Here is a 27,142-nt window from a genome sequence, read left to right as displayed (position 1 = left end):
TCTACAGCTTATTGAAATCTGATTTAGTTCAAATCATTTCTTAATCGCATTTATGCTTTACCATTTTACATAGTGACCTAAAATGATGTTATTCAAATTCTCGAAAAGAAAGCCAAATAGAGCTGGGGCTCAATCACATAGATTTTGCTTAAAGTTTTCTTGGAGTAAAGCAGTGTAATGCTAAGTGGACAGATCCTAATCTTAAATGGCTCAGCAGTCGCAATCAAGTGTCTTCGTAATTCCCTTTACAACATTATGAATTTATACAATTTGGCTCAGTGTATTTTTGTGTGGGTGTGCTTCTGTGTTTGCGCTTAACAATATTTTACACCTGACGTTGTCGCTGCTCGCTCGCTTGTGCCATCAAATTATTAGCATGACTGCTGGCGAAAGGATCCTGTAACTTTTCACGTGTGTGTGGGTGGTTCTCTCGTTTTTTTTTTCCAACCCACACACTCCCACGTTCGCCCACACCACCATGTATATGTGTGTGTGTGATGACAGGAAGTGTTTTCTACTGGCAGACTGAGTGGGTTGCTGGTTTTCTGGTTGCTGCCGGTGTCATCCAAAGTGCGAAGGCGCAGACATCGGAAGTTGAAGCTACAGGAGCTATATATCCCACATATACTACATACATATGTACGCAGTTATATAAATACATATGGGCAAACAGCCCGTGTTAAATCGCAACAAAGTTGCCGCTTTATGAGTTTCCATTGCATTGGTTCGTTGACCCTCCTCGTTTACGCAGTGGAAAAACACAGCGTATAAGTTGTAAAAAAAAAATTTGTAAGACTGCGCGGATAACCAAATTTATATCGCACTCAATAGCGCCTTTGGAATATAAATTACATTTTTCACCTTTTAACTGGAGTATTACAGCACGTTATCAGAATGTGGTACATTAATCTTTGAAAAATATCAAATTTCCATTTTAATTAATAGGAGCTTTAGAGCAGGGAAGAAAAACAATAATATACCAGTTAAATTCCTTTTCTCTATTTAATTATAAACATAACATACAGATGGAAAATAATCTTGGTTTCTTAAGTATTCATTAAATGAAGGGCTTAATGTGAAATTGTATATTTTTATTGTTTAATTGCAAGTTTAGCATTGACTTTTCCTTTGCCAAAAAGCTGTGTTGCCGTTTTTCAGACCACCTTTACGCCGCCTGGTTTGTACCTGTACCTGATTTTGATTTTGATTTGCGAAGGTGTACTTGTGTGGGTGATGTTCGTGGGTGGCAAGTGGTTTCTGGCATCTTTTACCTGCCTTCAAGTGTGTTTGTTTTGTGCGTCACAAACAAGCGATCCATTTAAGAGCGTCTTACATATGCATACCATGCGCCCGGAAAAACGAAGCCACCCCAACCACCCAGCACCACCCCCAGTAACTACTCTTTAATGATATGCGTCAGTTGCTTGTTTCCGCTATGTTGGCATAGATGTTTGCTCTTGTTGCGGTTGAAGCTTCACAATTTATTTGGCTTTTTAAATTAATGAAAATTGTCAGTGACAAATTTTTGCATGTGCTGTTGGGTGGATGGCTGGGTGGTTGGGTGGTTGGATGGCTGGGTGGTTAGGATATGCTACGAGCATAAGCATGTGTCCCTGGATTGTTGGCATATGTAAAACAAGCATCAAATATGCATCACCCGGTGTGTGGAAACGTTGTTAGATTTTCCGGCGCCAAGATCTTTTACTTCATTTGGCATGCGAGGCAGGTGTGAGCCACCAATAGCACCTAGCCACCTAACCTTCCTCCTCCTAGCCTCCTAACCACCCACAACCCACCGAACCGCACGGCAGCCATCCACTGAATTTACAACAATTTTATGGGCACTCCGCTTTATGCAGCCTTTCATGGCGCATTACATGTTAGCCCCAAAAGTTTACAAGAAAGCGAATAACTTAAGAAGTATATAAATTTTCTACTTTGTAATTTCATATATGCAAACTTTGTTTAATATGTACATTCGTTCAGGATTTGTCCAGTTAATAATGTTGCATAAATAATATACGTTCTGAATTATGTATCACAGCTATTCCGTAGATTTTTCATAACAAGGGTACTCAAAATTTCGGTCCTCGAACTAGTTTGGTCAACAAATTTGGTTTTCCTTCGTCGTTTTCCAACTGGTGTTGTGTAAACATTGTGCATGTAAAGGAGGCGACTCAAATTATTTATGCCCAACAACTACAGTGCCCAGTCGTGTGTCTCCCCAGAAATTGCTGCCCCCTTGTAAGGCCCCCTCGCAACAACGCCCCTGGTATTTCAGCCGTTGCTCAATTGATTCGGCACGTAACTGAGCCAAGTGCAAATAACAGTTTTAGTCCTTGTCCCGGCGACAGGTGACACGCTCTCTCCTAAGCCCTTAGTTTTTTTTTTTACGGGGCTATAACATTTTATACTCTTGACAATAAATTCATCGCCCTTTGGTCGCCGTGTTTTGCGTTTAAATCAAAGCTTCTTTGGAAATTAAGGCCGTAATGCGACCCACCAGTCACCGGAATTTACAGGACCTACCGAATCACCACACTTATTCAACACCCCGCCCCCCGAAACACCGCATATTTGTCCCGGCTCGTCAGCTGTGTGTATGCCCAATAAAATTTTACAGCCTTTGCCAGCTCAGCAATTTGCGTAACTCTTGCCACAGTCAAAAAGAGCTCAAAAGGAACGGAGCAAAGAACAGAAGTGAAGAAAAGAAATGGGGGAAATGGGTGGAAATGGCCCATGACCCCCAGCTGATTTCTGCGGTTAAAGTGCGAGGACAGAAGGAAAGGGAGGGGAGTCGTTCAAAGGAGGGTCGAATCAACAGACGAACACCTTTCACCTTTCGTCGAATTGGTTTCCGCTTTTTGTTTTCCCTTCATCTCGTTGTCGTTTGCATTCCCCTTTTTGTACTACATCCCGCCCACCGGAGCTGTAAATAACGTTGTTAAAGCTGCAAACAATGGCTCACAGTTGACCAAGGCAGGTGGTATTTTTAAAAGTGAAAAGCTGGAAAAAGGGCATACAGCTTTTGTAAATTTACGCCTAAGGCTTGAAAAAAAATTCGAGTTTTATGTAGTCACTTTATCAATATATGATTGCTGAATGGTGACCTCACATAGTACTTCATTACCTCTTATGTAATCGATGCTTACTTGAGTCTGGGCACACTGTTAAATAAATAATATTGCAAGCCTCTTTCTTTTTGGGGTTGCATTTCATGGGAACATTTTTCTGTAGAGTAAAGGCATCTACGTCTCTGTTCTGAGTTAAGTCAAACATCAAAGTTGGATAAAGACATTCGCTTGAAGGTTCGGGAAACCTTAGCAAAGAGATATCCGCCTGACATTACATGGAAAGGAATTTTCAGCATCTTCTCTTCCTCATTCGGATTTCTGACTTACTGCGATAAAAATGAAACATTTTTAAGCTGCTGCTTTAGCTGCTATTTTTGCGGGAGTGCGAAGCCATCGCAACATTTCAGTTTGGCAAGTATCTAAAAGTTGTATCTTTGGCTTAGGGCCGCTTATCTACATTCGAACAGGGCGTCCCCACATTTTCCAACCTGCCCCGGAAAAAACCACTCTGCTGCCCAAATGCCCAGTTGCTGGTGGTAAAGTTACACGGAGGATTAACTTGCGATTATGTTGGCAGGGGCAGTGGCAGTGGTAGTCAGTGGCAGCCAACGATTTTCCGTTGCCAGTTGGCAACTTTTATCGGGAGAGGGAAACCAAACCTAGACCATGCTTTAAAGTCTAGACTGCGCCGTAATTATCTGGAGTATATGTTGGCTCTTTGGTAAATCATCAACTGCTGCTGCCACGGCCGCTACGGTGGCAATGGCAAAGCCAGGCAGAAATGCAGATGCCTCCATTTCTGTGTTATCCTCTTTATGGTATGGTATGGAATGGTATGGAGTGGTATGGTATGGTGTCCCTATGGCAACCTCGACAACATAACGTAGGCACACGCCATAAAATACATAAAATAGAAAGCAGCAGCCAGCCAAGGGCTATACATGAAATTTATTCATGAATTGAATTTGTATTCCTCGCAGATATTTTATAAGTTTTCCATTCCTATTCGGCCACCCACCCGACCCCTCGATGTTGTTTTGTTGTTGTTGCTGTTGTGCTCCCTGGTGCTGCCTGTTTCCATTTTCCATTCGCCAGTGTGACTGTGTTTTGCGTAATGCTGAGCAATGAGCATAAGAAGATTATGTTTTGGCAGCGTTCTTCGGGGATTTATTTTGCGCTTATTTTGTTTTGGTCTCTTTGGCAGGCGGGGGTGTTTTACTTCGTTTGGAGTTATTATTTGACAATCATGGTGCGAAATAAATATATATACTTGTATATATATACACTGCAAATCGGCCACAATATTTGGTTATGGATTTTTGTTAGAATTAAGTTAATTTCATTTAATCCTGGTCACACTTTGACAGCGAATTGAATTGAAATGCAAGTGGCTTACTGCAAGTCGGGCAAGTCAAGGCCCTGAATGCCAACGCCAATGCAGGGCACCAGGAATCGAACTCGCCATTAAATATGAATTGTGATTGCTCCGATAGGAGGGGGGGGAGAATGAGACGGATGCAGAGACAGAATCGAATTGAAATGCACACAAGAATAACAAAAGTTTTACGGACACGGCGGACATGGAGCAAGGATTGCCGGACAGGCAGGCAGCCATCTAAAGGGAGATAGACAGATAAGGAACGCAGGGGATAGGTGCAGACGAGGGAGAGAGAGAGAAATAGAGAGAGATAGAGAGATTGGGCAGGAAGGACACACTTTGAAATGGGTTCAGCATTAGCCGGGACCTGGCATTTGTATTGGCAGCGTTGCCTTTTGTGTGTTTTTGGCCTTTTGATGCCGCCTTTTATTACATTTGTGTCGCTGGCGATATGCTTTCATCTTTTTTCCGGACTTGTGTATACCCTTTTTGGGTCACGAATGGACTGTATAATAACCAATTTCCTATATCTTTGCTGAGGCTGGTAACACTCAGACGAGACTGGTAACATTTATACAGGCTGTGGCTATTTGCTTGTTCGATTATCGAAACCAAAAGTATATAGAACTGCGTTTTTGAAATGTCAACAGGGTATTTAGATATTCTATATTTTCTTGAAATCCGATTTTAGCCCACACTCTTTTGTACTTTGGTGCCCCCTTTGGGATTCTTTTCTTGTTTTATTATTCGTTATTGGCAGCACTCGTCACGTAGGGGACAACGGCGATGGCAACGACGACAGTCAAACACAGAATCACCCGAACCTGACCCCGAGCTCCTGACCGCCCTCCATTTTGCCCCCAGCAGCCCCCACCATTCACCTACCGCCTATGGAAACTGGTGCCTGGCCTTGCGGTGGTTTTCGCTCTGGGGCCACCCGTTGAGTTTAAAGCATTGTCTGGCATGTGAAAAGGTCATTTAATTTCTTTTTGATTTGTTTTTGCTTCGATGCTAGGTTTTCTGAGCGCTTTTGAGACCGACGCGTCGGCGTCATTAAAGTGTAAATGTATTTTTAAGTAGACGCCTCCTCCGCAGAAAAAAATAGAATTACCAAAATGGTTTGGAGTAAAATGGGCCGAAATAGCGTAGCCGAAAAGCCGAAAAGCCGCACAAGTTTCAATATTTTTTTTTTCTTCCTTGTGCTTCTTTTTTGTGCTCTCGCTTGAGTTAATAGCATTTTAAGTACGACGGGGTATTTTGGAAGAATTTTGGATGCACAAAGCATATAGGCAATTGAAGTTTTATACAGCCAATCCAAAGCCAACTTGGAAGTTCATTTCAATTGAAATTAAAAGCACATTATTGGTCAGAGGGCGGAGGAGACTTCAAATAGGCAATGGGATTAATTAAAGGTGCCCTAAATATTCTCTAATTGATTTTTCTAATTTGTAACTTATTAAAAATCCTTTTCAAATATTATTTCAGTTATATTTTCTTGGCTATTTTCCCTTTTTGCATTCGTAGTTTGCTCCGGTTTCCTTGAATTAAGGTTAAATTACAATAAGTTAGTAAATTTTGATTTTTTGCAAAAATTTAAATATAAATTTTTTCCCGCAATATAGCTGTTTTTTCTCTTTTGTCACTCTTGCGTTTTTGTTTATATTTTCATCTTTTGTTGTTATGCCGCTTTTCCGTTTTGCTGCCAGCCATGAAAAATGTATAAAGTTGAGAGCTTCTTCAGCTTGTTCCGCTAAAGCCTTAGGACCAACACACGAGCTATATCCATATGGGCGTGGCTGATCGGAGGGGCGGAGGCTGGTGGGCGGTGGGCGTTATGTCTGGATTTGGCGGTCGCTGTGAAAAACTGTTTGGAATACTTTTTGAGCTGCTTTGCATTTTTGGCTTGTGGGCTTAGCATCAACGCACATGTGTCGCCGTTAGAAAATGCGAAAGAGGTGAGGTTTTGTGCGGCATAATGCCACACACATGAGTTTTGTCATTCAATTTTGACACGCGCTTTTAACCCACCCCTTCCGCACATCGCCGCCGACGCCGCCTTTAGGAACATAGATTTTAGATTTCACATTTTCCATTTTCCACGCAGTTCGAAAAGATTCTTCAGCCTCATCAATATGCAAAAAGGCAACAGCCTCGAAAGCTTATGCTTTTGAGTAGGGAAAGGGGTCAAATCGCCGACAAGGGGTTAGCCTTGCCCACATTCACAGCCCACACTCGATGGCCCGCCTACTTTTTTAGCCCGCCGCCCACTTCCGCTACTCAGTCGTGCGTCAAAAGCAATGCAAACTTTTTGCGGCCGACAAAAAAATGCCAAATAAAATCACAGAAAGTGGGAAAAAGAAAAAAAAAAGTTAAAGAACCGAAAAAAACACAAAAATGAGAGAATAAAAAGAAAATTATTATGGAAATGTCAACGTGAAACTTTTGCACAAATGCGATGGTTCCGCTTAACCCTCTACTGCCGGTAGTACGCATATGCTAGCAGCACTTTCGGCCACTTTTTGCCAACACCATTGAATTTCATGTTTGACACGGCAACACCACCACCCCCAAACTCCGCTCGGAAAAACCACCGGACCCCCTTCAAAAGCTTCCTTTTGTTTTCCCCCAATCCACACCATCCACCACATTTTGCGATTTATGCGAGAAATTTTAATGCGATTCCCATTGGCTTCGCCAGCGAATTTCGATTCGCTTCGTATTCTGTATGCGAATTCAAGTTCTGGCTCACAACTCACAAGCCAGAAACTGAGCTTAATTTACAAATCTAGAACTCATAAAACACCAACATTTGTAATAAATTTATTCAATGCATAAATGGGTGGTACAAATCTTTAGCTGCTCAAAAACTATCCATTCAAAGGAATCTCAAATTATAAAAATACGACTGCTTGAGAGGCAAAGCAGTCCAACTGTTTGTCAAGAGAAGTGCTCTCAAGTGAAGAAAGAACATAAATGAGTCGTGGAAAAAAGTGTGAAAAAAGGGGAATCAGAGTCTGTTGACTTTGGCGTCACCTTTTCTGTGTGCATAATTCAATTTGCGGCACTTGACAGCATCAAAAGGTTGACATAATTCGTTTCTTTTTTTTTTTGATGATCCTTTTTATACTTTTATTCCACTTACCCTTTTTTACATTTTTTATTTTAAGTTTTTCCACCCTGCTCCCATTTTCCTTCGCCGTCAGGCGTCAGTGATTGTGCGCGCGACTTTAAGCGCGATTTTCGCAGCTCGCTTTCAATTTGTGACACCTTAATGGCCAACTGAGCAGGGACAACGTGCTCGGGTCTCTGGAATCGGGTTCGGTCAATTCTTAATTACATCGCAACCCCACTTTGAACTCCCGCTTTTCCCGGGAAATTTAATTCAACGATGAGAGAACTGAAAATTGCTCTCAATTAACTTGTTAGTGAATTCTTGTTGGTCCCAAGACAAAACAAACACAAAAAAAAACCGAAAATAATAAACCGGGGAAAAAAGGGTTGCATTCCTTATCGAACTTTGTTTGCACTCTTGCTTCTCCTTCACACCGCCAGTGGAAAGCAAAAACTTTTAATTTGCGAGAGATAATTTTTGAGGGCAAACAAACTCGCCGACGAAACAAAAATCATTAGACGATGGCAAAAAAAAAAAAAAAATAGGCAAAGGCAAAGTAAACAACACTAGGCCACAACGAAAATCCAACAGAGGGAAAACAGCTTGCAATTAAACATTCTTTTTTATTTTCAAAAAAAGGACGGAAGATATTGGAGGAAATTTATTTTGTCGACCAGTGTAGTGAAACCTGGTGGCAAAGGGTTTTTAGTGGGAGAGCCAAGCAAACATCAAGCGAAAATACATATTTATTGTCATTAAAAGAAATGCCTCAACCCTTCAGCAGCTTGACATAAATTAATTAAATAAATTAGAAATGTGCTCGAAAACGAAATTGAAATGGAATACTTTAGCGTAATTAACTTGGGGGGAAAAGGCCAGGAAAAGGGAGCGAAAAGCAGGCGGAGAGTGGAGGTTTCAGAGGTCAGGGCAAGTGATTGCCCTTTGTCACTTGGGACTTGAGTGGCAACGTGGCACAGAGTTCGAGTTCAAGTCGTTGCATCGAACAAGGACGACAAACAACAACAGCATCATCGACTGACAAGGACGTCAATTAAAGATATAGCAGCAATCTATCCAGGAACAGACATCCGTTCGCTTGCATCAACCCCACAAAAGCTGTCGCAAACGATTTCCCACCACTTTTCCGGGCGCATTAAATAATAGATGAGTGAAAACCCAGTAATACCTGTCAGTTTATTTTGCTCCATCTCTATGAATGTGAATTTTGATGAATTGAATTGTATTTGTCAGTTTCAAATGTACGCTAAAACACCAAATTTGATTGGCAACTACCATTCTCTTTACCCTTGGCTAACGCCAATTTATTGACGCGATTATTTGTTTTTGTGGAACATCAAATAATATTCGGTTCTTGCACCAAAGAAGCAACTATGATGGGCATTCTAATGCCGCCACTTTGTTCGCCTGTCTCCCCCGTTGATGACTCACCAATCGAATGAGCAGTTTCCCGGAGTTTCCCCTCCTCCCCCAATTTACCACTCCCTTGGGTCTTTTTGCCACGACTGCACTTTGTGTCAATGTTATGCATATCAGCCGTGGCATAACGTCAATTTCAGTCAGTGTCTGCCATTCAGCCAGTCATTCAGCCATTCAGCCAGTAGACACTGCCAAGCTGAAGAAGGCACACGCTACTTAGTTTGCAAAATTGCCGACTCCAGCATTTTGCATGTTCGTACGTATGTATATGTTACATACATGTATGTATATGCCATGCCTGCGATTTTCCCAATACCTCATACCCGATTTTCCTCATTTTCCAAAGGCAAACTCTTTCTTGCACAGTTGTTTGCATTGCAGCGGCAGATGCTGTCAATAATAAATTTCCGTTAGAGCCGCAGCAGATTTGCAAAAGGGGAAAACCAGTTGGCTCGCCAGGCGGCACGTTCTGTGGAGAGAAAATTGGGTGGAAAATGGGTGCAAAATCTAGGTGGGGTGGGTGGCAGAGAAAGTCAGGAAGGAAGCACATGAGCGCATTGCCCAAGACAAGAAGGAGATTGAGGAAAAAGGAAGGAGATTGCAGCTCGGCACTAAAAAGATGACATAAAGATAGAGACGGGCGGGTGTTGAAATTGAATAGGGGTAACGAAGCGTCAGTTTCAGTGCGGAATCGGGAGGAGGATGGTCGGTCTGAAGACGAGGGAAAAATCAAGGAAAATGGTATGGATGATGGGGCGGACAAGGGGTGGAGAAGTCAGACAAGAAACCAAAGTAAGACTAGAGGAAAAACTCGCACTGCAGGCATGCAAACGATGCGCTGTCGCCTGATAAAGTATACGACCGATTGCCCGTTTCTGCTCGACGGGCCAAAAGGAAAAATCGCAGACGCTCAACCAGACATTGGATGCAAATGGAAAATGGAAAATCATCAGGAGGGGAGAGTGTTTTAGAGTAAAACAGGGCGAGATCCATGGCATCATGGAGCTGGATGCGAGGAGCCGAGACACGTTGATAAATTTATTGAAATTCTATTGAAACGAAACGATTTGACTGCGCCAAGGACCAACAGACAAAGACAGCTGGCGAATGCCAGCAAGAGACAGAGCGACGACCCACACAAATCGCTGATAAAGTGGAAAATGAGTGCAAAACAAAAAGTAAAGTGCACAAGAAAATTGTCTCCATGTGGAGAGAGGAGGTTCAACTGTAGTAAATTGCAAATAAATTGCATGATACTCTGCACTGAAAGAATCGAGAAATAATATTTGAATGGCAATGAAGTATTAATTGATTTAACAATAAGAAATAAATTATTATAAACGATAATTTCATCATAATGATAATTGATCATTAATTAAAATAAGATTGACTTTCTGTTTAAACGAGCTCCCCATTTTTGCTGATTGTTCTTCAAAGTGACGCTCAACGCCGCGCAATCAAACTTTTGCCATTGCGTAAATTTTATCTTGTTGTGGCGGACGGACTTTTTTTTATAGGTATTTTGCCTATTTCGGTGAGGATTGGGCCCACAACAACAAATCTTGGCAAACTTTGCACTTAATTTTTAATTTTCCTCCATTTGGCCTTTGACCGGCCGCGCTGGACACGCGATGCTCAATTTAACCTGGCCAAGGAACAACGAGAGTTGGAGACGAAAAAGCGAGCAACAAGCAGATGAAAATGCTCGGCTGAGTTCCGCAGTAAAAGAGCAAAAAAAAAAAATGTACATATAAGCAAAAAATAACGGAAAGTAGAAAAATCTCGACTCAAAGAAGCAGCCGCATTTCTGTAGCATACTTATGGGGGCTGTCCGTGGAAAATGATGGAGGAGAGACAGACATAAAGAAGAGACGAGAGGGTCGGGAGTTTGGTGGAAAAGGCCAAATTTAATTTGTGCTCAGTGGCTGTGGCAACTCTGGTTCCCCTTGTTGATGTTTTTGTTGTTGTTCCTGTTCTTTTTGCTGGGCCATGAAGAAATTGCTACCCAATTACGTAATAAAATCCGACTGAAGTTTCTACTCTTATTATTTAATTTTTTCTTTATCTTCTCCTTGCTTTCCATCTCCTCAATGGGGCGCAAATCGTTCTAGGGGATTTGGTATGGAAACACACAAAATAAAAAAGCGAAAACACCATGAACGAAGGCGGAAAATTCGCGGGGAGCTGGCTAGAAAATCCAGCTTGGCGCTTATTAAGAAATAATGCTGTAAAAACAAAACGCAGCGGCGTCAAAACAACTTTTGTTTTGTTTTCTCATTTCGCCCGCAGCGAAACATAAAAGGTGCTTGAATGCAAAGAAAATAAATAAACACCAAATGACAACGTCAAATTCAGAACAGAAGAAAAAACCAATGTTTAACTATATGCATTCAACAATAAACAATACATTTGAACAATCAACTTGCAGTATGCTACTTTCAACAATCAACGTGCTACATTCATTAATTTTGCAACCACGTCATCGTTCTTGCAAGTTAAAATTAAAATTTGTCAATGGGCACTTATGATTCCCAACCAGTTATGGGATGCGCACCATGGGATAGGGGCTCTGACACCCTGTACATCAAATGACCAAAAGCTAGGTGTGGTGTTTTACATGACTTCGTACATTGATAAAAGCGCCTTTATTATACAATTTATTATACGAATAAATGTAGAATGTAGACAAAATTTGAAGTCCATTCAACAGCAAATCTGTCCTAAGCCATTCAAGTTTAGCTACAGAAAAGTTATTTTAAAAAGAATGCATAAATAACTAATTCTACGGCTCAATTACTTTCAAAATTCTATGACCAATAATCGAGCTCTGAAACACTTCAATTCAATTGTTAAGCAAACAGCAATAAACGAGTTTTGTCCAAACTAACTGTAGTTTTGGCCAGCAGAGAAACGGAGGGAAAACTGGAAGAGGCCCAAACTCAAAAGCCAACAAGGAAATGCGAGAAAAGCTGGGAAAACGGAAAAAGCTGGCAAGGACTCCGGGTAATAATAAGTGCCCTGTGGTGCAGCTCAGTAAAATGCAAAGAAATAAAGAGTATTTCTGATTTCTCACAAAACTTCATACATATACATATTACGTGTGTACATCAGTGAGTTTGGATAAGTACAATTTATACATATGTATATGCAAAAGCCGTTTTCCACAATCCCCGGTGTGCTCTGATACCCCAAAGGAAAATGTTGGGGAAAATCAAAATAACACAAAAAAAAAACCGAACTTTGTGTGGTCCATTTTTAAATCGGCGAATTAAATTATGCGTGTTCTGTGCATTAGAAAAACAAAAACAGAAACGTAGCTGGAGGACGCGAAAAATACAATCAGCGATAAATGATGCGTAAAACGAGCCTTAAAACTGATAAGCATGCCATTGATATGAATAATGGAACAAGAGTTTACCGTCATTGGATTTCATTAGCACAATGCTAGCCCGTTCATGTCACAATTTGGTTTATTTATTTGTTATACAAATTTCTGTTCATTTTATATTTCTGATATTTCCATTATAACTGAATAACGGAAATATATATTCAAAGCGATATTCGCAACATTTTCTCTGCAATTGCCAATCATTGTGCAATCTTCTCAATTCGATGGAATATATCTCTGTGTGTGTGTGTGTGTATGCGTTTGTGTGTGTGCCAAAGGCAATAATCATAAAGAACCGTCAAGCGCTTTGCTTTTGTTCTGGAGAATTGAGGCAATAACGCTGAAAGGAAAAACGAAATTCGAGAAGGAAAACTCGGTCTTGGCTTGCGATTATTTTGCCATTACTTTCCATTATTTTACTTTATTTCAATGACTGTTTACATTAGCCACACACACACATAAGCATATACGTACACTAGCACGCACACTTAAGCAAAAGAGGGAAAGAGAGGAGAAATCCGCAGATAAGTGCTGCGCGTGAGCTGCTTATTTTGGTCTTTTTCTTCCACTTCCTGCCTTTGTTTGCCCTGCATGTGATTGCGAGTGTGTGTTGTAAGTGTGCGCCAGAGTGTGTGAGTTAGCATGTGTCTGTGTGAGCCACTTTACTTTTGCTCATCGAGCTGGGCAAGAGGCAAAGGCAATACCTGATTGATACTTTGATTTCTCCATTATTCTTTCGAGATTTTCTATTTATCCTCCCAACAGAGGATAAGATACATGATTTATCTCTATATTTTCGTTGATACACATCTAATATGCATTTGCTTTGTTTGCTCTTCCATTGCAGGCGGAGATCTGGAGCGTATTCATCGCCATCCTGCGCAAAAGCGTCCGTAATCTGCAAGCCTGCACCGATGTCGGCCTAATCGAGCATGTCCTCGTCCGCCTGCAGCGCTCCGAAACTGTTGTGGCAGGTAAAAACAATAATTACATGGCATTGCCCCATAAAATATTAATTAAATGTTGCAACTGTGCACAGCTGTGGTGTCAAATCATTGAAAACTCTTTTTAAGTGTCTAGTTTGTGAAATCATTGAAAACTCTTTTGAAGGTGTCTAAATTGTGAAACAATACATTATGAATGTTTCAATACAGCTAGTGATTTCAATAGCGCCATTCGTCAATGATTATATATTTCATGAGAAGCATTTTAATCAAAATTTTTTTTGGGGGCACTGATAACGGTCTCTGGTTCGTGGAACAATGGAGTTTACACATTCGGCCATTGTTTGACTGGTCTGAATAGATCCCAAGTTGACTTTGGTTTGCTTTTGGTCTGGTCCGCTGAATTGCCTCTCGATTAATTTCACGCTTGTCAGCAGCACTGACACGCCCAGTTGCACCCACCCCTCCAACACCCTGGAAAGCCTTCGAACCACCCAGTAGCCACCCAGAAACCACCCAGCGGGCCACTGAGTGAAAGGCAGAGAAAATGGGGGAGTGAATTGGGCCGGCACAGCTCGGCAGTAAATTTGCTCTTCATTAGCGACCCTCGCTGGCCCCGCCCACTGCGCCAAACCACCGCGCCTTGCACCACCCTCCGTTCCACCCACGTTTTGCTTCCCCCCACCACACACACACACACATGATGCCTTAAGCATGTGCGTGCCTTTGGCTTTGATTTTGATTTTATTAAGTCAATGACACATCTGCGGTCTCCACAAAATCCCAGCACCCCACTACCTCACCAGCACCACCACCAACACCGCCACCACCCACAACCATATCACTTTTTGCACCACCCACACAGCCCCCTCTTCTCCTTCATTCCGCATTTAACGAACTGTAACTGCTGTCAATTTGCAGTCGCTGACTTTTGAGCTCCATGTGTGTGTGTGTGAAACACGGAGAAAGCAGAATGCCGAAGGGGAAAAGACCACAAACAAAGACATACAAACACAGAAGGAAAGATGTTTAAAACTAAATTGGGTTTATTTCAATTTCCCTTTTTCTTTTTTGGTAATTAACAAAAAACCTTGCGTGGCTTTGCTTACTCCACACAAATCGATTGCTTACACAAATATAAGCAGTATTAAAATAAAGAAAATTTAAGTTTTACCTTTTTTTATTATTATTGCAAAAGAACAACACATTTTGGCCAATTATGTTCTCTGTGCATTTGGAATGTCTGTCCTCAGCGTTTTGCTACATGTGTGTGTATGTGTGCACCTGACAAATGCCAAGACGTGACACTTGCCAAGAAATTAGATAAGTTAAAAGTTCGTTGTCTCGGGCAAAGTTCAGCTTGGAGTAGCAACTTCTTGGATTCCACATAAAATACGTCCGTATATGTTCGTCTGTCTATAGGTTTCTGTATTCGTACGGGGAAGAAGAAAAATTGCCTAGTTCTCTGGGCAATAACTTAAAGTGCTCAAAAACTCGACAATGCAATCGCTAAAATTTGATAAGAGAAATTGTTGCGTTAAAAGCTCTCACTTCTTGCTTCTTTTTCATTTCTTTATCCATATATATACATATATATATATATATATGAGAATGTATATACTCTTCTTTCCGCTGATTTTTCTCCCACTGATGATGATGATGATGAGTTTGGGGCAGTAAAAACTTTGGCATGCCAAGGAAAATGTAATTAAATGCTGATGAAGCTGTGGCGCTAGGAAGGGGCTAAAGTATGAGAGGAAAAATACGGGAAAAGCTGGGAAAGCTGAGAAAGCCAGGGGGCTGAATACCAACTGGGGACCAACCGGGCAACACTGTCGTCTTGGGAATGCCGCAGCGGAATGGCCAGTGAATCTGGTTGGATGCTGGATAACTTGAGTCAACCAGAGTGGCCCAAAGGTTCAAACTACCGCTTTTGCTCAATACCTCAATTCATCTCAACGTAAATACCAGTTTAGCAGTGTGTAACTAACACAACAAGTTAGTTTCCATAAGTCCAACGTTGGAAAATATAAGATTTTAATAAACTTTGAATTTCTTGTTCAAACATTTACCAATATTCACTTCCCAATGCCCGAAATGCCGAGAATAACGATGTTACATTAAAAATTTTTAGTGCCTTGTATGGTGGAGAGTGTAAATGCGGAAGAATATGCCAGTGAGCTTGAGCGGCATACAGAAGGTGATCCAACAGACCAAGCATTAAAACGGCCCGAGCGTCCCATTTCAATTAGTGTGCATTACAAATGAAGTTTGGGAATAGCGCAGCTTTCGCTGGAAAGCCAGACGACGTCGGCCTGCCCCTCGGGAGGGGGCGTGGCCAGTGGATGAAGGAGTGGTAGTGGCGAGACGGCAATAGGGGTGGGGAGACTCAAGAGGGGTGGGCAATCAGTTTGAACTCCGGAATTAATAACTATTTGGCCAAGCTTTTGGCTAAAACTTGATTGAAAATGCAGCCCTTACAAGGGGAGGATGGCAGAAAACGAGCGGGACGGGGCAACACTCCTCACTCCTTAATGTAGTGTGGGAAGACTCATCATCTTCGTCATCGCCATCGTCATCGTTGGCTCACTGGAGACATGGATGAGTGATGGAAATAGTTTTGGCCAAAAACTTTTACCCCCGGCGAATTTTCCTATTAAAATTTCACAATTTATATTGCAAGTCAATTGAAACCCAAAAGTTATTTAAGGGGAATGCAAGTAAATGTGCTGCAGCGCTTTAAGTAATTTTGTGAAGATGACTGCCTTTACATTTTGCCAATAATTAATTACATTTTAAATGTGCCATGTAGAAATGTTAATTGGTTTTGTGAAGATCACTTTTCCCTTCCCTAGTTATTTAAAAAATAATCAGCTGCTATTTTCAGCGCAACTTTGTGTAACCTTCCATTGAATGGAAATTCTATTCGCGCCTGGCAATGGCAGTGCTAGATCAAATGCAATATAGCTGATGGCCTTGCCCCGGCCACGCCCCCAATGGCCCGTCCTCCTCCCACGCCGCCGCCGACCATGCCCCTCTGCCTTCTAGTATTCGCTGTGAGAGCTGGTGTCCTTGCCACTTGGGTGAACGCGAGAACTTTGCATTTGGCTTCGCATTTGCATTTGCATTCGCATTCGCAACTTGCCACCTGTGCTATAACGGGAACTTGATTGTTGCCAGAAACACCCATATACACAGCCAAACACACACAAACACATATACACACTCAGCAACACACACATACATTGTTGCGTTTGGCAGGCTGTCAGCAGCATTTGCGCATATCCTTTAGGCCTTCAGCCCATTTCCGGCCTTTCCGCATTTAATGGCTTGAACATGTAGCTTGAATAACTCTGTATCTATACTCCTGTAGCTTATTTTGAATATTCCAACATAATGCATATCGAAACTAATATATTTAAACGAACCTATTTGGATGGGAAATCTTTGAACTTGTTATTTAACAATCGAACAAATATCTATCACTTGAATGGCTAATAAAGAGCATTAGCAGCACTCATTACAGCATTTCAAGAGTCATAAACTTCTGACATGGATTGCATGAACGTGTGTATCTGCCACTGACACTAACCCATTTCCCATTTCGACCGCAAACCCCTTTTTCAGACCTGCTCATCGAGATGCTGGGCGTGCTGGCCAGCTATAGCATAACGGTGAAGGAGCTGAAGCTGCTCTTCGGAACGATGAAGGCCACCAACGGCAAGTGGCCGCGCCACTCGGCCAAGTTGCTGAACGTCCTCCGGCAGATGCCACATCGCAACGGACCGGACGTCTTCTTCAGCTTTCCGGGCCGCAAGGGATCGGTGAGTACCAACAAAACGCATACATTAATGGATACATCGATTCGATGCATAAATAGATAATGGTTATAGCAGATCTATAGATCTATCTTTAGGAGAACAAATTTAAGGTAGCTTCTTCGACTAGTGTTCATGTCCACTATTTAAACGATAGTTTCAGCCATCAGGAGCTTAAATTTCCGTCCACCCGGTTCGTATGGTTCGTCACACTGATGGTTCTCTGGACGATATTTGCAATTTTAGAGCATGCAATTCAGCAGGCATCTTTTTATTGAATGCAACTGTCTGAAATAAAGGCCTCATACGAATATAGCCGTCAAATACAATACAGGAAGAGGTTCCCCAGGGGGCTCCATATTGCACCCCCGTCGACATTTCCGGGGGCTTTTATTTTATTGCTTCGCACTTAAAACGAATTCGAAATGTATTTTTCCCACTCTGTAGTCGGCAGTTTTGTATGTGTATGTCTGTATTTTTTTTTTCCTGTATGCCTGCTATCTATCTGTGAGTTTGACCACTCCCATTTTTGCTCTTTGATATGGGAATGGGGGAGCACTCTATCGATATGTCCATGTCCCCATAAATACATAAAAAAATGCCATAAAGTGAATTGGAAGTCAGATGCTGGCATCGAACTTGGATAGCGTTTCGCAATTGTCGCAAAATGCCTAATAAATAGATAGTCGCCACTCAGCTAAATCGCCGAAAAGAATCGACCACCTATCCATCCAATCAACATGAAATCCACAGCCCAGCCCCCTCCCACTAATTTTGGGTTGATACTTTTTTTGGGGCTGTTTTTTTTTTTGTTCTTCTTTTTAATTTTCCGTTTAGCCCGCTTTTTGGAACGAAAATCAACCACCAGTCCACTTAGCCAACAATCTGCGATCCACAAGCACGCCTAATGCCATTGATGGTGCTGATTGCAACAGGATGACGACGGGACTCGATTCGAATAATGAGATTTTCGGAAAAGCCAAAACCCAAAATCACCAGGGCACCATTTCAGTTTCCTGCTCCACCAACCGGACATTCCCACTACTTCTGTCAGAGGAAATGGGCGAAAATTGGGGAAATGTGTAAAGAGTGGCACTGAGTGAGTGTGTGCGTGTGTATGTGTGTGTGAGTGTGTGTGCCTGTGTGTGTGTGTGGTGCCTGCAACCGCAGCAAAACTCCAACAACAGTGTCAGCCTTTGTCACGTTTGCCTGGCCTTAACCCATTTAGACCATTTTGTCTCTTCTTGGCCCCCGAAAAAGGCGAAACCACTAGATAAGTGCAAAGTAAATGAAATTTGATATTTTGAAGAGCTAAAGAGTAAGCAAGTGATTTCATAAAGTGAACGTAATAACTATTTTTGCAAATAAAAGATTCAACTAAACATCAGTTTTATGAAAATGAATGAGTGGTCAAGTTGAATCAGTCAAATAATTACATACTAATTGATGTTTGTCAAAAATTCTGTCAAGTATTTAAAGCCATCATAGGGCTAATAAATAATAATGGTCTTAAACAGAAAACGATGAGTGACGAACGCTGCGCACTGACCATTAAATGCATTAATATTTGTTATCAAATTGCAATAAATTCACCTGATGCCTCAAGCGGCTAATGTCAAATGGCATTTCCAGAGACAAATATTTTAAAATAACGATATTTTGCAAACAGACAGCACAGGAAAGTGACTTGAATTTATGGACTACCAGTAGAATTTCACCTGAGTAGCCAGAGTTCATAGTGGTACACTATATACATATGTACATATGTATGTATGTTTGTATAGTAGTTGCGTTCGAATCTCGAATTTATCCTTTTTCAGCAAACGTCGTCGGCGAACCGTAAAGCCACATCATTGATGATAAATCAAATGTGCTCATTTCCTTTTAATTTCGGTTCATTTCTGTTTTGCGGCTCCTTCTGTTGAATTCCTGTCTTCAGCTGCCTTTCCTTTTGCATTTCTGGCTCTGGTATTTTCTGACTTTGAGTTGAGGTTGCCACAGGAAATACACACAGTCTGTGTAGTTTGTGTTATGAAATGGAATGTGCCGCAAGTTTCCTAGCCACTCGAAAGTATTTCCCTCTCCGAGATTTATACGGCTTCGTTTACGGGTACGGAATTCTAAGCTTTTTGGGGGTTTTTCGGGGTCCTATGTACACATGTATATCCGCAGTCAATTATGCGGCTTATTAATGTTAATTGCCAATGATTTTGAGTGGCAAACTGACCGTAATTGATATTTAGCATAGCGCTGGTGCTTAAATTCGAATTAGTTTGTAATCGGTTTTCGGCTTCATTTCCGTTTTCGTTCGTACAGGCCATGGTCCTGCCTCCACTGGCCAAATGGCCCTATGAGAACGGATTCACCTTCACCACCTGGTTCCGCCTGGATCCCATCAATTCGGTGAATATCGAACGGGAGAAGCCCTACCTCTACTGGTGAGTACATGGCCCAAAGCCCAAACATTTCGAGTCAAAATTAAGCAAAACAAAAAATGAAAAGTGTGTAAGATATTTTTGGTATAAAACTCAAGTGAATACTCCATGTTATTTCCAGTTTCAAGACATCAAAGGGCGTGGGCTATACGGCGCATTTTGTGGGCAATTGCCTCGTCCTCACCTCGATGAAGGTCAAGGGCAAGGGCTTTCAACATTGTGTCAAATACGAGTTCCAGCCACGAAAGGTAAGATAATCCTTACATCAAATGAATTTGTCTTGACTTTGGTTTCGGTTTCTCTATCTGTTTCAGTGGTACATGATTGCCATAGTGTATATATACAATCGTTGGACGAAAAGCGAAATCAAGTGCCTCGTTAATGGACAGCTGGCCTCTTCAACGGAGATGGCCTGGTTTGTTTCCACAAACGATGTGAGTACTATTTGTATTTGAACAACTCAGTTTATTCAGTTGTTTTCTTTCTATGGGCTAAGCATGTATCTATTTATTTTTGTTGCATTAATCAGTCTAGAACAAAACATAGCAGTGATAGTTTTCCTTTAAGTCACTTATATAACTGCTTTAAAATATGCAGAAAAATAAATTTAAGACAGCTTTATTTCCCAGCTCCTCATTAAGCACTTCCGCATTTAAATACATTTTCCAATCGTTTGCAGCCCTTTGACAAGTGCTACATTGGAGCCACCCCCGAGTTGGACGAGGAGCGCGTCTTCTGTGGCCAAATGTCGGCGATCTACCTTTTCAGCGAGGCACTGACCACGCAGCAAATCTGCGCGATGCATCGCCTGGGTCCCGGCTACAAGGTGAGTGAGTAGTTAGTAGTTAGTGGGTGGTGCTTTTCGGTGGTTGGGTGGTTGCACTGGTGACCCGGTGACCTGCCAACACCCGCCCAACAACCATCGCCTTTTCAGCAGCAGCGAGGGTCAATCGCACGCACCACTGCACCACCTTAGCACAGCCGAAATGCCACAGCAAAACTGTCCTCGTCTGTACAAAATAACGTCATTTGTTCTTATACATATATATTTAAATATATATATATATATATACATTCTTTTTTTGCTCTTTTTTCTCTCTCTTTCCGTGTTCTTTGAACTTCCTGTCCGCCTGCACTGCTACAAAAATTTGCACCACACACAACAAACCGTATGCCAAAAAAAAACACTGTGAAAATGAAAAAAAAAACTACAAAATACAGTCGCAGTTCCGATTCGACAACGAGTGCTATCTGAATCTGCCGGACAATCACAAGCGGGTGAGTCACTTTCAACTTCTGCCAGCGACCTTGGGGGCGTCAGCAATGTCGGGCGGCAGTGGGAGTGGCACCGGAAGCGGTAGCGGCAACGATGCATCAGCTGCAGCGACAGCGGCTGTTGCCGCCGGTCAGCAACAACAATTGCAGCTGCAATTCCAAATTCTGGCCGCCGAGCAAGAGGCGCGTGCCATCGATTGGTCCGATGAGAAGCTCGATTTGAATGCGGCTTTTGTGAAAATTCGAGCGGTTCTCACCGCCCGCAATGCACTGACCTTGGCTGGCAGCAGCAGCAGCACTAGTGGCACTGCTGCAGTAGCCAATGCCGCGGCAGCAGCGGGAACGGGAGGAGGAACAACTGTTGCAGTAGCATCTGCAGCGGCAGCTGCAACACAAAATGAGAATGATGCAGCAGCGGTTCAGCAGCAGCATGCAACACATCACCATGCCACAGCAACATCTGGCAGTGCGGACGATCCGCTCGGCCATTTGCCCACTGGAAATGCTTCTTCTTTTGGTATTTACATTGCTTTTCATTTCTGCATATTTTGATTTTTAATTATAATTTTAATATGTTTTAATTTGGGGACCAATCAGAGCAACTCCGTCGAATGTCTAGTGTGAGCAGCTTGAACTCAATGGTCGGAACCGCTGACACTGAGGAGGTCAACCAGCTGAAAGCTGTAAGCAAACGTTCATTTCATTTTACCCCATTTTAATTTAACTTTAAGTTTATCGTACTGCATTTTTTATATTTTTATTTAGCTCGAATCTCGAATTATTGGGCACATTCAATTGGCAGCATTTCATTTCATTTGAATTTATAAGCCAAGTCACTTTTTTTTAGTCCTAAGAGCATTTTTAGTTATTTCAATCAGGTTTAGCATAAAATTCCAGTAACGTGTGTAAATATTTTCAAAAAGTTATTTAATTAAGAAGTTATTGCTAGCGTTTTAATTGATAAAGTTTATTTTATGTAACATTTGTGTTGCTCTGTTGAAATGAAAGCCAAAAAGTTATTATACATTTTTGGTAAGCAATTACAAAGTTCCCGACCAGCATTTAGATCGATAGCTTGATTTCCCATTTAAAATGTATTTCCTATTTAAAATGTACTTGAAGTTGTAGATGGCAACACAATGGCCGTGTTTTTAGTAAACAGAAGTAAATGTAGCGTATACCTGTGCAGGTGTCTTAAAAATGTCGACACCAAAAGAAACAAAAAACCAAAAAAAAAAAAAAAAACTCCCATTTGGCGGTAGACAAAGGCGAACATGTAAGGCCAAAAACACACCACCCACCAAACACCGCCCACCGCCCGCCGGAGATTGTTGGAAATCTTTGGGCGCGCATGTTCCATATTCCGCTGGAGAATTTTCTATGCCCTGTATGTTCCACATTTCAGGACCCGAAACAGCTATTATGTAGACAGCCACCACTTTTCACTAGCCACCCCATTTCCCATTTCCCACTCACCTGTGCCGGGTATTATGCCATTTTGTATGGCGAGTGGTAGGGGAAGGGCGGGGGGAAAAGTGAGTGCTTTAGTTATTTTGAATGTTGTTTTTATGTGCCAAATCGGGAGTTGAGTTAATGGGATGGGAAAACACGGCCATACACACTTACTCACACACGCACACTTGCAATCACATTTACACAAACATTGCGCTTTTAAGGGGAAAATGAAGAAAATGGGAGAAATGGGCGGGCGAGTGTTACGATCCCTAAAAGAAAACTGTGCCGCCAAATAAATATTTAAGAAACGTGGTTTTAACTGGTAGAAATTTGGAGTTTCCCCAAAATATCTTAACTTGGTTACATCTTATTAAGTTTCTGCTTCTTAATTTTCCCCAACTAGTTTTTGCACTTTTGGTTCTTGCTTAATTTGATATTCTTTAAAGAAAACTGAAAGAAGTATTTTTAGCAGCAAATAAGTCAGCCACCAACATATAATAATACAACTATAAGCACCAGCTCACTGGCACACACACAGAGGGCAAACATACAACATGTACACACTGCCAAAATACACAAATGGAGATGGAATCTCTAGACTCGAGGAAAATCGGCCTCGAACAGGAAAATGAAATGCAACGATGCGTGTTGTATATATGTATTGTTAATATTGTTCATGAGCAGCATTTAAATATTTCTATATTGAGCACACACCCACACAAACACACACATAGTGCCGTTCATACGTTTTGTGAGCGTGTGTGTAAGTTGCTTTTACCTAACAGAGTTTATTATTGATTCTCACAGAACTTATCAGAGCACAAATAACTTAGTATATGAACGAGCACACTGTTCAACTGATATATGTGTGTTAGTTAGGTTATAAAGTGGTCAGCTTACAAAATTCACTTAGGTTTCGTAATTCTAGCATAATTTACTGATTAGTTAAATGCCTTAAATCGTTAATGCTTTAGCTTCTTACAGCCAAATTGAAAGTAACAAAATCGTTCTAACTCTGCTGGGTACTCAATGCTTCGGTTTTCCGAACTTTGCTTTTCATTGGTCATTTGTAACCTGCTCTTCTTCTCTGTGTGTGTTGCGTTGCTGTGTGTGTGTGTGTGTGTTTTTTTTCGTTATCTTGTGTGTCAGCTTAAAGCCAAAGCCAAAAGCAAAGCTAAAGACAAAGCCTAAGTAAATTGCAATAACCTGACTGGGGATAAATCTTCGGTGGGTCGATAGGAAGTCCATGGAGCCCATGGAGTCCATGGAGTCCTTAGTGCCTAGCTCGATGCCACTCGATGACTCGCCGAAAGCCCGGCCTAATCCCTGCCATATACACTCTCCCCGATTCCCCAGATACCCAGATACCCAAATACCCCCTGATTATGCAACCACCTGGCTCAAACTCAACCCATCCACCTATCTTCTTGCCCACAGGTGCTGTACGATGGCAAACTATCGAATGCCATTGTGTTCATGTACAATCCGGTGGCCACCGATGGTCAGTTGTGTCTGCAGTCGTCGCCCAAGGGAAACGTTTCATATTTCGTGCACACGCCGCATGCGCTGATGTTGCAGGTGAGTAGTAAATGACACACCAGAAGGTGAACAGGTTTTGAAGATTGTGGGCCGCGTCGGACGAGTGGGAAGAGTGGGTGCGGAGGTTGGAGCTCATAAGCCTCCCATGGAGCATAAATTTCATGTAGAAATTTTACGACACCGGCGCATGCCTTGGCATTTCTTATTAGCCACGAAAGAGGCCGAAAAAGACCGGAAAGCACGGTGCGATGACGACGAAGACCAAGACGAAGACGACGGCACTGGTCAAAATTATTCAATAAATTTTGTAGTAATTTCTTGGGCAAACAACATACAAATCATAAGGACCAAAGGGAGCTGAAGGACCAAAAGCACGAAGCTCGGCGAACGTGTCCTGTCCAAAATATACGGGGCTGATGACAGCTTAGGCGATTAATAGAGCTCTGATTAAATTGAAATTTGCTTTTGCAGGATGTGAAGGCCGTGGTCACGCACTCGATACACTGCACCCTCAATTCGATTGGCGGCATCCAGGTGCTATTCCCGCTTTTCTCGCAGCTGGACATGGCCCACGAGGGTCTGGGGGACATTAAGCGGGATCCCACGCTGTGGTGAGTAAGAAATCCAATACCCTATATCTTGGCCTAGTTGGGAATTTATAAACACCAAAGAACTAGATGATTAAAGTGATGAATTGACGAATAACATTTGCCAGTGCATTGTATGTGGGTTTGAATTTAATTTTAGAATTAGGCAAGCATTGGCTTATCAATAATCCCGTATATGTATATTATTTCCCTTTCGATAGCTCCAAGCTGCTGGGCTTCATCTGTGAACTGGTGGAAACTTCGCAGACGGTGCAGCAGCACATGATCCAGAACCGGGGCTTCCTGGTCATCTCGTTCATGCTGCAGCGCTCCTCCCGCGAACACCTGACTCTGGAAGTACTTGGATCCTTCCTGAATCTGACCAAGTATCTCGTCACCTGCCTGTCGGCCAACAGTGATCTGCTGCTCAAACAGGTAAGTCGGTTGCGAGTTTAAATCCTGCTTGCCATATTGTTAGCCGATATGAATACGTTAAATACATACAAATATAAGGAAGGACGATTGGTTGCATTGCGGACAACGCTGCGTATGCGCAATGTTCTTGGCATGTCGTCTGTTTTTTTGTGTGATGAATGTAAAATGTATTTTTATGTATTATACTATATATATGTATTACCATAACTAAGTTCGATTTAAGTGCCAGTAATTTTTTTTGGGGGGTGGTTAAGCATGCGAAAAGCCTGCCCCTCAACAAAGAATCTCCTTGCGAATTTGATTTACAATTTTGTTACGCGTTCTTGTTGTTCGCTTACACCCAGCAAAAACAAACAGAAAATGAAAACCCAACCCATCGATTGTTCTTAGGGTGGCATGTTAACCCATCTCTCCAAAAAAGTACAAAGCAAAAAAAAAAAGGAAATCCCAAAAATGATATGCGATTTCGTCTCGTTTGTTGCTTTCTCTGTCTCTATTTCTCTTTCTCTCCACACTCACATAAATATATATATATATATGAATCCAACTCTATCTATCGCACTCACTGTGTTTTGCCTTTTGTTGATGATGATTTGATGATGATGATGGTGATGATGGTTATGATGATGATGGCGCACAGTTGAACACAGGCCTGCGTAATCCTTTCAAAAAAGTAAACACAACCGTAAACAACTGCTCACATTTCTCGTTATAAGTAACTGCACTTGAGAATCTCTTAAGCAAATATACTCGTACTCGCACTCGTACTACTCACAAGCATCCAACGTCTACCCACCCACACGATATATACACATAGTATATCTCAGGCATATTCATGTTTATTTTATGCCATTTGCCAGTCTGTGCAACCTGAAGCAAATATTTCCCCCTTGAAATCCCACTGGTTGCCCATTGAATTCTATAACCCGCTTAGTTTAAAAGGTAGAACATGGTCTTTGTTCTATTGTGTAAGCCGAGCGAATTATGGAATCTGAATGATTTTCTCATGATGGTTCGACAAAGGAACCATAAGGGAACAAATTAAATGACTTTTGTTAACGTCGAGACATGATTGCATTAACTTATAAATTTTTTAAAATATCCCATTGTTTTTTTCCGTATTCAGACCTGACCATATTTGTATATGGTTTCATTTTATTTTTTCCAATTATCGTATTAATTTGTTAAACAGACCCTTGCATGCATGTGCCACACACTGTTTTTCTGCATGTGATGTGCTCTTTCGATTGTGATTACTCATTGGCCAAAAGCAAATTGTTCCATTTTTGCGTTTCGATTGCAATCAGTTGCTGGCATTCGAATCCGTGTCATATGCGTTCCATTTCGTTTCGCTTGCACTTTGCACCTGCCTGGGCACCGCTTCGAATCGCTTAATCAGCTCAAAATCATAAATGAGATTAACAAAAATTAATACTTTCCCTAGCCAGAAATCAGCAAGACAAACAAAAAGCAAACAAGAAGAAAAATATTAACTACAACTTAACTGTCTTCTTCTACTTTTGTCTCCTCTCTCTTTCACTCTCACTCTCTATTACTCTCTCCCCTGCGCTCTCTCAATATCTCTCGTTCTGTGCTTCCCGCCACGCCTACCGTTCCCACACGTTCCACACTCATGATCGCTTTGTTCATTTCCATCGTTTCCCGCTTCTTGCTATTGTGATCGCCTATCGATAACTCAATTCAAATGCGTCTCATCGACACTCAAACACAATACAACTCTACACATCCACTGAAATAAAACATCAACAACTCCAAAAATAACAACCGTACAATAAACAACATAAAAATCAACATGAACAACGAAACAGTTCTACCAGGTGAAGCTCAATTTCTCGAATTCTCTGTACTTCTGTACCGTACCAGTATATCCAATAAATGTAACATACTATATATGTTTCCGTTCCACTGTTCATTACGTTTCGTTTTATTTTGTGTCTGTGCTTAATGTAGTTTGTTGAACATCAACGTGTACATAAATCATCATCCCCTCTCATTCATCGATTTGTGTTTTAATATATATTTATATAAATGTGTATATAAATACGTGTTATGTACTCATTTAAAGTAATTTCGCTCTTCATTCCATTTTGTTTCGTTACGCTTTGCTGGACCGCAAAACCGCAGCGATAAACCGCATAATCTTATTAACTCTGTGGAAAAAACCTGAGCGCAACCTCAAGGCCCCCGAAAAACCCCAACGTCAATCCCAGATTTTGCCTTTTCATTGGCTTTTCCTGGTCCCTC

General features: G+C 41.7%; 1 protein-coding gene across 16 annotated transcripts in view; it reads left to right on the top strand.

Moving 5' to 3' along the window:
- Nucleotides 1-27,142, top strand: part of LOC120454995 (neurobeachin) — a 159,126-nt gene that overhangs the window by 112,692 nt on the left and 19,292 nt on the right. For 7 of the 16 annotated variants that reach the window (XM_039640798.2, XM_039640801.2, XM_039640804.2 and 4 more), the window contains exons 3-13: nt 13,237-13,363; nt 16,961-17,157; nt 19,468-19,589; nt 19,708-19,834; nt 19,901-20,020; nt 20,266-20,412; nt 20,808-21,378; nt 21,459-21,544; nt 23,754-23,894; nt 24,327-24,466; nt 24,664-24,877. In XM_039640798.2, the coding sequence (XP_039496732.1) occupies nt 13,237-13,363; nt 16,961-17,157; nt 19,468-19,589; nt 19,708-19,834; nt 19,901-20,020; nt 20,266-20,412; nt 20,808-21,378; nt 21,459-21,544; nt 23,754-23,894; nt 24,327-24,466; nt 24,664-24,877 (1,992 nt within the window). Of the gene's footprint in view, nt 1-13,236; nt 13,364-16,960; nt 17,158-19,467; nt 19,590-19,707; nt 19,835-19,900; nt 20,021-20,265; nt 20,413-20,807; nt 21,379-21,458; nt 21,545-23,753; nt 23,895-24,326; nt 24,467-24,663; nt 24,878-26,706; nt 26,716-27,142 lie in introns of all 16 variants that reach the window. The other 9 variants (XM_039640797.2, XM_039640794.2, XM_039640799.2 and 6 more) reach the window with 3 other exon arrangements.

Source organism: Drosophila santomea, chromosome X (genome assembly GCF_016746245.2).
Source record: "Drosophila santomea strain STO CAGO 1482 chromosome X, Prin_Dsan_1.1, whole genome shotgun sequence".
Classification (NCBI taxonomy): Eukaryota; Metazoa; Arthropoda; class Insecta; order Diptera; family Drosophilidae; genus Drosophila; species Drosophila santomea.
The sequence above is the reverse complement of the archived record's forward strand: the minus strand, read 5'-3'. Positions and strand labels throughout refer to the sequence as shown.